Source organism: Typopeltis vanoorti, chromosome 24 (assembly GCF_054136105.1).
Source record: "Typopeltis vanoorti isolate ZY-2024b chromosome 24, IOZ_Tvanoo_1.0, whole genome shotgun sequence".
NCBI classification, from domain to species: Eukaryota; Metazoa; Arthropoda; class Arachnida; order Uropygi; family Thelyphonidae; genus Typopeltis; species Typopeltis vanoorti.
In genome coordinates this window covers 70,256,267-70,269,259 of record NC_143572.1, presented here as the reverse complement: position 1 = coordinate 70,269,259, position 12,993 = coordinate 70,256,267, and the positions used below count along the sequence as shown (strand labels likewise).

General features: G+C 35.9%; 1 protein-coding gene across 1 annotated transcript in view; it reads right to left on the bottom strand.

Annotated features, from left to right (window-relative positions):
- Positions 1–9,069, bottom strand: part of LOC150093395 (uncharacterized) — a 188,640-nt gene extending 179,571 nt beyond the window's left edge. The window contains exons 1-2 of the mRNA XM_090413821.1: positions 8,927–9,069; positions 362–402 (exon numbers count right to left, since the gene is read on the bottom strand). Coding sequence (XP_090269947.1) covers positions 362–402; positions 8,927–8,942 — 57 coding nt within the window. The 5' untranslated portion in view covers positions 8,943–9,069. The remainder of the gene's footprint in view (positions 1–361; positions 403–8,926) is intronic.
- Positions 9,070–12,993: the final 3,924 nt, after the last annotated feature.

Sequence of the window (12,993 nt, the reverse complement as noted above, 5' to 3'; positions counted from 1 at the left end):
ACTAAGCAGATGGCTTACTTCAGAAATTCTACTTATGATAATCAGAAATACTGCAATGTAGGTTCAGGTATGACTTTTCAGTGTATCAAGAGCTTGCCTATAAATGGAGAATTGGAACTAATAAATGCTGAAAAGGTTATCTATGCAAAAGCTCTCTTCAAAATCAACAAAAGTAATCTAACAAGAAACTTGAAAGATAGCCCAACAAGGGAAAGCAGCCTTTCACAGTTAGCAATATGGAAGCATATTTCATTTAAAATTATACTTTAAATAATTATTATTGTTGTTTTTTTTCTTGCTCTTGAAATTTCCACATTAATAACTGAACTTGTCACAAAATTAAATGCATTTTAATAGTTACCTCAGAGTCACTGTATTGTTCAACATGTCCAGACCTAGATCCTGAAAGTTAAAACAATCAAGTTAGAATTTTAATTTCACATTTGAACAACTAATAATATATAGCCAAGAGTAAGACAATCTATTAATGGGGAAAAACTGAATCTGATTGACTTCATACATGAAAGAAGCATTATGATCTGCAGATTTCTGAACATAATATTAGATGATTAGATATGAGTATCTTAATCAATTTTATTTTAATTTAATTACAAATTATGTAACTGAAGATATGCAAAATTAATATTACTGTTATTATTTATTAAAATGTTGTTATGTGTCGTTAAATCAATATTACTGTTGTCAGGACCTCCGCGATATATTTGTCAAAAGACTCACTGAAGGAGGTCTGTCTCAAATTATCACATCACAGATTAAAATGAACCTACCACTCTATGCATAAAAAAAAAGAAAAATAATAATAAATAAATAAAATAAAATACAAAATATTTCTTCCTTGAATAACTCCCAAGGATGGCTCCCTATCCTCCCACAGGGAAAATTTCTATAGTTTTTATTTGGTGACTCTTAACAACCAGTATAACTCAATCATAACAAGTCTCCTCTTCCTGTCACCTACCAACCTCTGAAGATTACATATCCTCAATATGAGGCCAGACATATAATGTTTCTCTCTGTTGGCAAATGGCCCCATCTTTATAGCAATCTTTTCAGAGTGGTGGTTTCACTTGGGCACCAAAATTATTCATTTGCAGACACCTGAAAGACATTTACAAACATCAATGCCCATATAGGATAGGAACCTACAGCCAACTGGCTGGAGAACAAATATACTCTACATTTGGCTATCCATACAACAAATGCAACTTATATCATTCTGTTTGCATTTCATTGTACCATTTTCCTGTAAATCTTGATGAGCTACCAGATACTGTAGTAGCATAATTTTTAAGTATTATTTTAATCAACATGAATGACAAATCTAGTAAGAATTTGTCATTCATGTTGATTATAAAATAAGGTATAAAATTTCTTCGAAGATATAAACAGACTAGTGCTGTGGACAAATAAATGAAGATAAGTAAAAATTCACACGTATACCACAGTAATTAAATTTTAATAAGATGTAGATATTTCATCCTAAGTATCTTAAGACATCATCAGCACAGTTATTACAAACAATACTAGGAATTTGGAATAGTTAGAACAGAAATAAGGAACAGTTAGTGTGCATGCTTACATTGGAATCCATCTATGCATATAGTAGTGTTTGAGGACCCCCCCCCCCCACAAAACAAAATGTGGCTGTAATTAAAATTAAATTCCTCCAGGGAGTCAGAGACTCATTGTGGAAGGCTACATACTACAAACATCAGCTATCATACATATTCTTGAATTCATTCACACTGCTTGCACTCACAACATCCAAAGGCAATCCATTCTAATCACGCACCACCCTCTGAGAGAAAAATCTACCCTCACACCTTTCTTGGTGGACTCAACGGAAACCAGGAGACCAGATCTGCACACAATAGTCCAAGTGAGGTCTTATCAAGGCCTTGTAAAGAGGCAAAATAACATCCTTATCTTTACATGTGAACGTTCATTTCAGCATTGCAATTATCTTTTGAGTTGTATTTTCAATCTTCACCACATGGCCCCTGAACTTCAACTTCCTATCTATTAACACTCCAAAAGTGTTAATATATAGGAAGAAATAGAAGAAACTGATGAGGCTAGAGATCCTCATCAGTTTCTTCTAGCCTAATCCCACTAATATAATACAACATTGGATATCTAATCATGCTGAAGTGAATGACTTTGCATTTACTGAACAGACACCCATTTTCCCATGCCCACAATTCCAGCCTATTCAAATCATTCTGCAAAGACTGCATATCAGCAGCATTCCTGATTACCTTACCTATCTTTGCATCATCAGCAAATAGCTGTATGTTGCTTGTCAAATCCTTCCCAATATCATTAATGCACAGATTGAATAACAGTGGACCAAGCACTGATCCTTGTGGTACACCACTTGTTACTATAAACCCTGCAGACTCAGATCCCCCATATACCACTTTTTGATATCTGTCAATCAGCCATCCTCTTATCCATGCAAATATTGTATAACCCATACCCATTTTTCCAATTTATGCAACAATTAAAATTTAAAAATTAAAATATATCTAATAAATTTATTTTATACAATTGAGGATAATAATTTCTGAGACTTTTTGGATAGTGAGACAGTCATTACAGTTCAGATTGGGTCTGTCACATAAGGCTTCAGCACTTTCTTTATATAAACACTCATATTTATAAAAGCATCTATGTAGCAGCTTGGTATTTTTCCATTGGATCCTATGGTTAGGGTTTTCAACTCCATGTTGTGTGAGGCCAGATTTGTACAATGTGATAAGACGGATGTGGTCTTGATGTTCAGAGATGCATTTACTTATAGATCTTCCTGTTTGTCTGTAATAAGACATCTTACAAGAACATGGAACTTTGTATACGTGAGGTAGCATCATAGGTGAGAGTTTATCTTTTGGAGAAGGTAGCAAATTGTGGATCTAGTTGATTGGTTTATAGGTAGCAGTGAGTTTGAATTTCTTCGTGATTTTTGACAAATGTTCCAAGATGCCTTCGATATATGGTATAGGAGTACTATAGGTTGGTTGATGCTATGCAAATGCACAGGGCAGTGAATAGTGGGAAAATAAAAGATCATTTCTGAAAGTAGGTAAACAAAAGTAGTTTTCTTGAAAGTGTGTGTTGACAGAAAATACTAGGGTAAGGATTGTAATCTTTCAAACTGGCTACATGGCCAGACCTATCCCACTCTGACTTTTTATTTTTTTTGAATAACAAAAATCAATGACTTTTGTGACCTGCTTAATGTTTGAATTTTTTACCTTCTGTGCTTTTTAAATTCCCAAACTACTTTTCTCCATTGCTCACCAATATACTTTTTCTTTCTTAAGAGATGAACAAATCACCCTTTATCCAATGCCATAATTGTCAGTAATTTCATGCTTTGGTTACTCCATTTCCTTCTAGTCCTGTCAATTGTTCAAGGATATCATTTATGTCATCAAGTATAATATTCTGCCATGTATTCAATGTTGATGCCATCCAAAAAAAAAAGAATTCTTGAGATGTTAATCATGATATTTCTTTCTTTTTTGCTGAATTCATTTCATGTTCCATTTGCTTGAATTTTTCAGTTCTTTTATCAATAATCCATCAATATCCATCAATTCAGTAAGCTTCTGAAAACATGGCAATATTATCAGAATTGAAAATTGTGTAGTTTCTTTTGGGTCATTCCAAATTAAATTCAGATTTTTTTCTAATATCCAATTAATTATTCAACAGATCTATAGAATCTTTACAATTTCACACAGTTTTAAAGTTAATGTATTTCTGGACTGTCCAATTTCTGATTTTTTTTTGCTGACATTTTCATGTTCAAAATGTGTACTTTTTGATTTCTTATTCTCCATTTTCAGACAAACTAATTTTTTTCAAGATGACAGCCACCTGCTTTAGGTGTTCTGCATACTCTTTTTCCCCCCATTTGTATTCCATCCTGTAGGCCCTAGGTTGAATCCACACACATGGTTTTTTTTTTTGCGTGTTTTACATATATACGAGATCTGACAATTAATTCCCGGAAAGCATCTGTAAAAAAAATCGAGTCCAATCCTATGTTCTGAACTATACATTAGTGGCTACTGTCACCTTGGGAGTAGTCCCCTTGTGCATTTATACACTGGTTTAGACAGTGTTCCCATTTTTGAAAACAAGCCTGGAACTCTTTTTCTGGAATACTTTGGAATTCCTTTATCACATTATGCTGGATATCAGCAATATCAGAAAATCTTCGTTCTTTTACAGCAGTCTTTAACACTTTCAGTAACTATTAATGTAATTATACACCAATAAGACTATGAGTTACAGTAGGTCTAGGACTCAAAGTGTTAATTTTGGAAACAGTCAGAAATCACAGGGAGCTAAGTCATGTGAATAAGCAGATGACCTAATTTGGTAATCGATTTTTTGGACAGAAACTCTCTCACGATGAGTGCACTATGGCTTGGCGCATTGTCGTGATGGATGATCCACTTGTCAGGCCACAATTCAGGTCTTTTTCTCTGAAGAGAATCTCAATCTTTTCAGCACCTCTAAATAGCACTGTTGGTTGACTTTGTCCCTGTTCAATGAATCCATAGTGGAATATCCCCATGTGATCAAAGAAATACACCTGCATGGTCTTGAACTGTGAACATGACATGCATGCTTTTTTTTGGACATGGTGAACCCAGGGTTTTCCACTGCATGCTCTAGTGTTTTGTTTCAGGATCATACTGGAAGCACCAGGTTTCGTCACCTGTAATTACTCTCAGAAACATGTGCTTATTTGCAGAAAGATCAGTCGCAAATTGAAGCCACTGCTGCTTCTGTTCGTCCATCAAGATCTGAGGCACAAACTTCACAGAAATCTTTCGCATACCCATTCTTCAGTTAAAATTTATTGTAAATCCCTGACTGTTTCTCAGTTCATTTGTAATTCATCAGCCATTAACTGTATACTAAATTGTCTGTCCGACCGTACCAAATCTTGCATTCTGTTCACATTTGAGTCCATCATTTTTGTTTTTGGCTGCTACTTCTGTGGTCATCGTTCACGTCTTCTTGCCGGCCTTTGAATCTCTTATGTCATTCAAAGACACTTTTTCAGAGCATCCACACAATATGCCACTTTCAACAGCTCCAACATTTCAGTAGCAGTTTTGCCGATTTTCACACAAAATCTGATGCCAACATGCTGATCCAAATTTAGATCACACATTTTTATGCAGAAGTTTACACGAAGTTTAAACCTCATGCCTCAAACCATTCGAATGAATGGTTTCAGGCATGAAAGCAAGAATGGAGAAAATATTTGTCAGAAATGTTTTGTAAGCAAGTATAAGAAATGCAAGTCGTGTCAGGAGGGAAAAAATAAAGTCACTGATATTCTGAATATAAGGCAGGATTGTCAGTTTGTGTAGAATGTAGCTGAAGCAGTGATTGATAATGCACAAAATACAAATGTGAGTTTGAAGAAAGTGGTTAAAAGTAATAATGTGGATGATAAGATGCTAACTGCACACTTACATGGACTCCTTATCAGGACCAAACATGAAAGCATGAGTGACTGGAAAAACGATTGGCATGTGGTACAGAAGGATGGAGAATGAAAGAAAAAGTGAATAGGAAAAGAATGAAAGTGAAAAACTGGGAGAAAAGAAATGGTAGTGTGTGGAGATTCAATGATAAGAGGTATACTTAATAGAAACGTGATGAAATAATGTTTTCCAGGTACAAAAAGGATGTGTAGTAAAGCTGTAAGTTTGTAGAAGAAAGAAGCTAATGCATTCATTTTTTTGGCAGGAACAAGTAATTTGAAAAGTGAGAAATATGCAATGAGAGAAATATTAAAGAGTTGTTAGAAGAAAAAGCAAAGAATAAGAAAGTAAAGACTGTACTGTGAATCTGCTGCCTCAACATGTTTAGAAGGAATTGAGAAGAAGCATGATTGCCAATGAGTCAGGGAGAATATTCTGCAGAAGGAATGCTGTGCAGTTTATAGATGTGTGGAATAAATTTGATGATGTAAGGACCTGTATAAGACTGATGGACTGCACTTAAGTAGGTTTTGGAGAAAGTGAGAATTTGAAAGTGCAAAACCAGAGAAACTAGAGATATTAGAGGGGAGGCAATCAAGCATCTGTGTAGCCACCCCTTGGATAGATAAGTATGAGTGCAGGAGTGATTGTGAAGAGCTGGGTGAAGTTGCACAGGTTTTGAATCTTAATAGGCAGATAATGACAGTATGTAAGGATAACTATGGGCCAAAGGGAATGTTGAAATGCATGTACACAAATGCCACAAGTATCAGAAATAAAGGAGAGAGGTTTTGGGTATTGGTCAGTTGGACTGTGCCAAAAATTATTAGCATCAGCGAGACCTCATACTCAGAGAACGTAGTTACAGAATGTAATGGATGTTGTATCATCAGAGAAGATAAAAGAAATAGGGCAGGAGGGGTATTATTATTATGATAGCTGAAGAACTAGAACAAACAAAAATAGAAATTAAGGAAGATTGAAGATCTGATGGAAAAGGTTCTTTTGAGGTTGTCTGATGTGAGATAGAGACCAATAGGACAAAATATATTATTTGTTGCTGCTATAGAACTGGGGTTTCAGAAGAAAATGTGGACAACATGCATCATGAGATTCCCATCAAACATGGGAATTGTTTGATAATTGTGCTGATCATTGTACTTTGGGGTGACCAAAACATTACCAGCTTATACCATACTGATGGAACTGTACTCCAGGAAATTGATGAAGCCAGATATTTGGGAGTGTTAGTAGATAGGGAGTTAAAGTTTAGAGGACATATAGCAAAAGTGACTAAAGCATCTCATCAGATTACTTGGTTACTGAAGAATACTTTAGCAGGTTATCATTCCTCTTTATTGAGCCATGATATGATCCCCATCTTGACGACTGCATGCAGATCGGGTCACCTGGGTTTCTTGGAGATAAGGAAGAGGTGGAAAAGATCCAGAGGCAAGTGACCAAGATGGTGAGTCTATGGAATGAACTTTATGGATGAGTTGAAGATGTGTGGGTTATAGAAATTGGTTGACAGGCAGAAAACGGGTTATATGACTGAGACATACAAATTACTGAAAGGTTTATTTACAAGATTAATAGAGAGGAAGCTTTTCAGAACAGGTCTGGTGGTGGGAGAACTAGGGACCATCCTTAGAAACTGACCAAGAGTGTAGTTAGCAAGGATGTCAGAACTAGATTTTTTGCTTAGAGTGGTGAACAAGTGGAATAGGTTTTTCAGTATCTGTTGTGGGTGCCATGACTGTGAATGAGTTCAAAGGAAAGTATGATAGATACTGTGCAAATGTTGGATAGTGCTTGGATATTTAATGATATTTAGGGCCTCCTTCAATGAGTCTAAGGACTCCATGGAGTAGCCCGTAATAATAATAATATGCTTTTCCACTAACACATTCTCACTCAAGCTTTGTATGACATTTTGCTAACAAGTATAAAATATCTTAGCAAACTGTTCATTAAATACTTCAGTTACATCCTGTGCAGTGATTAACTGTCCATCTTCCTTAATGGAGGATAAAAAATTATAGCTTTCTTTCCTCTACTGGCCGTATACTGAAAGAACTCCAGTTTTTTGTTTTTCCTGACTGGCTACTAGCTAAGTGCAATTTCATATCATATTTTCTCATTTTTAGAGCCTATATCTCATATTCCTCATGTAGCTGATTATCATTTGCTGCTGTATGTCAACAAGTTTGTAAATTGGACTGCAGAGAAATACTCAGTTGTTTGCAGATGATAGGAAGTTCAAGATAGTTACTGGAAATGGTATTGATGGCTGCAAGCTTGTTCACAAGGATATGAAGAGACACTGGGAAAATGGTGGATGACGAGGTGAAGTACAAAGATCACACTGCGATGGTGAAGACAATATAAATAGCATCAATAATGAGGACAGTGATCAGCATAGGGGGATGTTGTAATCCCATTACATAAAGGACCTAATCATGGATTTCAAGGAATATTCTGAAGAGGGTACAGAAGTGGATAACAAAGCTAATATTGAGAATAGGTGTGAGTATAAAGTGATAGCATGAAATCTGCAGTTTGTAGATAAAGGGAAATATGAAGAACATGTATCAGTTATTGAGAGGTATTTACTAAATAAATGTCGGGAAGATATTCAAAAGGGAAGGAACATTACACTAGCAACAAAATCTGCACAATGGAGTGTGAGATAACTGCAAGAAAAATGAATGGGTGTAAATGAATTGCCTGAGAAAGGTATGAGTGTACATGATGAAAGCAGTGGTGGTGCAACATATGCTGTGCTGGACGACAGCATACCACGAACTCATAACTATATTAAAGTTTTATAAGAATAACAAAATGCACGTGTCTTATGGCTGATGATCTCTCAATTAGTCCCATTAAATATACGTGCATATATTTAAACTGGATTTATTTCGAACAAAAAAACATTAATAAAATACTCACGCATTCATGCAATTGTCCGACAAACATGGTATGATATCAACAATATGCAAATAAATACAATGACGCAAAAATTCTTTTTAAAAAATTAAAAGTTAACAGATTTCTGTTCAACATTCAGTTAAACAGAAATCTGCCAATCTGCTTTTCTGGATCACTACTTTTCTGGAGTTCAAAGAAGTAGGTCAATTCTAATACCAATGCCAACAACTCAGGTTGTTAAAAAATAGCGTCTTGCCATGTATTCTAGGCAAAACGACGCTATGTAAGATCTGAGATCAAGATAACAACGTTTATTAATTAATTAAATTAATAAAGAAATACGATAATGTAACTATTATCTAAATATGGCTATTTAATATTGCATTTCTATTTCACGTCAGATATTCAGTCAACAAAATATGAAAGACCTCGCTAACAAAAGGAAAACGTACACTCACCTTCGTCAGACGACATGTTTCATATATATTTATCTAACTGCTGATTTACACGACATATGTGTACTTAACGTATGCCGCTATTTTAATTAAATACTGCATAATCACAAACAAACAGTACCGCTATAGAATAGCCAACATGTTGCATTCTGCGTACCCTTCAGTGACATCTATAATAAATATTTGTGTGGAGAGTACCGAGATAATTACAATGAAATTGGGTCTGAGATTAATTGGGGAGTATTGAACGATGGGAAGCTAAGTTCAGGCAGATTTCTGAATAAAGTATAGAATAAACATCATAGAAAACTTTTCTTGCAAAATAAATGTCATAAAATTTTTTCTTAAAGGAATGCGTCGAAGGATCTGATTTTTACTGTTAATTGTGCGCTTAACAAGAAATTACATTCCTGTTGTAAAGTAAAAATTGAAGTTATTTATTTTTATTTGAAGTATTTTCGTTCGGTTACAAAATAGAGCATACATATAAGAGGAGAAAATAGTTCCGCTGCATAAAGGAGGTTCCAAGATTGCTGTTGTAAATTACCCACCGATTAGCATATCAGGAATCGTTGTCAAGGTCTTGGAGAAATTAGTCAAGAGAAGACTACATGTATGGGGGACAATATGGTTTTGTGAAAGGTAGATCATGCCTCAGTAACTTGCTCACGTTTTATAACACAGTGACGTCTGAACTGGATAAGGGTAATGGGTTTACAGTGATTCTATTGGACTTGCCAAGACCTTTGATAGGATACCACATGAAACTTTAATCAGTAAACTGGAGCAGATGGGGATGGATATAGGGGTGGTGAGATGGATAGGAGAGTGGTTGATGGAGAGATACCAGAAAGTGGTTTATTCAGGAGTGGAGTCCAAAAGACGGCTTGTGATTAGTGGTGTGCCGCAGGGTTCTGTTCTTGGACCACTACTTTTCAATTTGTTCATTAACGATATAGGAAAGGATCTGAGAGGAACTGTTCATTTGTTTGCTGATGATGCAAATTTGAGTAGAGCAATTGTGAGTGCACAGGATGTCAAAATTTTGCAGGATGATTTGGATAGTTTGGAGGACTGGGCTAGGGAAAATGGATGTCAATTTAATGTGGCAAAGTGTAAGGTTATGCATTTTGCAGTGAAAAGATTAGCAGCAGTATATCACATTGGAGGAACTGTACTCCAGGAGATTGATGAGGCCAGGGATTTGGGAGTGTTGGTGGATAGGGAGTTCAAGTTTAAGGGGCACATTACAAAAGTGTCTAAATCAGCTCATCAAATCACTTGGTTACTGAAGAATATTTCAACGAGCAGAGACAAGCAAGTTATTGTTCCTCTGTATTGAGCCTTAATAAGACCTCATCTCGACTGCTGTGCCCAGATTTGGTCACCCAGGCTTCTTCTTGATGGGGAGGAGGTGGAGAGGATCCAGAGACGAGTGACCAAGATGATAGCAGGTCTGTGGAATGAACCTTATGAGAACAGGTTGAAGATTTGTGGGTTGCAAAAATTGGTTGATAGGCGGAAAAGGGGTGATATGATTGAGACATTCAAATTACTGAAGGATTTCTATAGGATTAATCCAGAAGATATTTTTGAGAATAGGACTGGTGGTGGGAGGATTAGGGGCCATACATTGAAGCTGGGCAAGAATGTGGTTATCAGGGGTGTTCGAGCTAGGTTCTTTACTTTTGGAGTGGTAAATGAGTGGAATAAGTTGCCAGAGTCTGTTGTGGGTGCTATGGCTATGAATGAGTTCAAGGCGAGGTATGATAGATACTGTGTGAATACCGAATAGTTGTTCTTGACATGATGTTAGGGCCTCCCTTGATGAGTCTGTCGACTCCTTCGAGTTGCCCGAAATAATAATAATAATAATATATTCTAGTTTTATTCCTTTACCCAAGCGTTCGAGACACCGTAGCTCAATGGGTTTCGATGATACCGTTTGGTTTGACCTAGTTTCGAATTCCTTTTAGAAAGCAAAGAACTTTAATCAGGGCTTTTGATCTCAAGAAGAGTTAGCCAGTTTCATATTGGGACAGCAGGGTTTTCTAAATAAATTCCTAAAGATTCGTTTTCTCTCAGGAAAACGGTGACATCGTGAACAAAAAATTCTTTGCGAGTTATCAATTATATAAGAAAGTAACTAATTAACATATTTGTTTCAGAATTTGAACCTTTGTAGCTCAGTCGGTACTAACGAAGAGCCCTTTGTTCGGAAAGACCTGGGTTTTATTCCCGTCTATGACGTGAGGTATCTGGCTTCTTTCAACTAAAGGTGAGTTAGCCAGTCTCGTACGTAGGTGGTGAATTTCTTCCCTCAGAACAGGCAAACTGGCCCCATGCACACACTTCTACAGAACAAAATACCTTTCCCAACCAGAACTGACAAAGAATTCCACACTTTCGCCACCATCCAAGCAAAAAATCTAGTTCTAAAACCCTTGTTAACCACACTCTTATGCAATTTCCAGGTACGATTCCTCGTTCTGTCCCTTCCTGCACTGTTCAGAAAAAATGTCATCAGTGTCACTCCTATAAAAACCCTTAACCTCTATGCTTCTATCATATAAGTTATTTGTGGTGTTCTTTTTCTTTGTATCATAACCCAAACTAGGTGTATGCAAAATAGCAATACATCTAAAATTGTTTTTGAAAGAGCTGAAAGCAGGTAATCTCCTACATTATGTCGTAATAGCTGCCACGATTGCTCGTGCCGTGACCATGGCAATGACTATAACTTTCATTCGACCCTTTTTTCTATCTTTTTTTTGTTTTGTTTTGTTGGATGACACCGCTGCATCGCTCTCCACAGAAAAAGCTAATCTCACGACTCTTCATCCCTTCCAACTCATGCCTTCAGGATATTGCAAAATATCATTCCTAAGGCACAATATTCAAGTTCCATTCTTCTTCTTTTTTTGTGCCAGAAGTGATCAGAAGAATGTTATCCAAAGTAACAAAATACCAAAACATTTTTTAATCATGATAATATTTCTTAAATTGTTCTGCAGGATGGATTGTGCTTCACACTTCTGCATTGCCGTTTCATTCTCCCCTATTCCATTCTGAACATTTTTCCATTCGTATTTACCACTGTTTCTTAAGAAAAACGACAAATCCTGTCCATCTAATTAATATTTTATTTACTCCTTTTTATAAATAGAGAAAATCATTTTTACTGCTATGAACCTCTCAACTGGTGAACAATTGCTTACATTTTGTGGAGGTGTGGAAGGAGCTTTATACGGAAATTTCAACTAATGATGATATTCCACAACACCTTCAATGATCTTCTCCAGTTGACTTCATTTCTAATATGCAGTTTTCATGATGACAGCACACTGCAATCTTCTTTCACATTTCCCAAGCCTTGCAATATATAATTTGTCAAAACCTCCAGAATATCACCTTATGCAATCCTGAATTCTGACCTCAAACTGTTCATCAATGGAATTTTTAGAACCTTAAAAACAAATTATTTAATTTCATTATTTCTTTTGATAACATCGAAATCTCTATATAAGTCGAGATTTTGTAATGACTTATGGCAGTGTTTCTCCTGGCATAAGTACATTACAAAAGTCCCCCACAGCATTCATAAAATTAACTTTTTGCGTTTAAGAAGAGTTTTGCTTTTAACAGCTGTTAACTTATACAAATGAGTCCATCCAACAATTAAATTTTCTTTTCGCATTTGGATGGTGTCCCTCAGAATTCCCTGAAAATACTCAATTCTGGTCAGAAAAGAGCAATCAGGTTGATTAATGACTCGTCTCTCACGAATTCGTGCAACTCTTTCACATAAAAATGTTTAATTACTGCTATATATGTTTTGTACAGATATGTTTGTGGACACTGTTCATGAGAACTGGCATCGATGATTCTCCAACATCTCTAAACGTGTTTAAACACGTGCAGAAGTTTTTCAACACTTCTGTAGGCTTTTTCTCTTCTCCTTCCTTCATTTATTTCTTGTACTCTTGTGTATAGATAAAATCTTCCCCTTTCATTTATTCCTACGCACAATAAACAGGATTAAATCCCATTTTAATAAATTTCATCTTGAT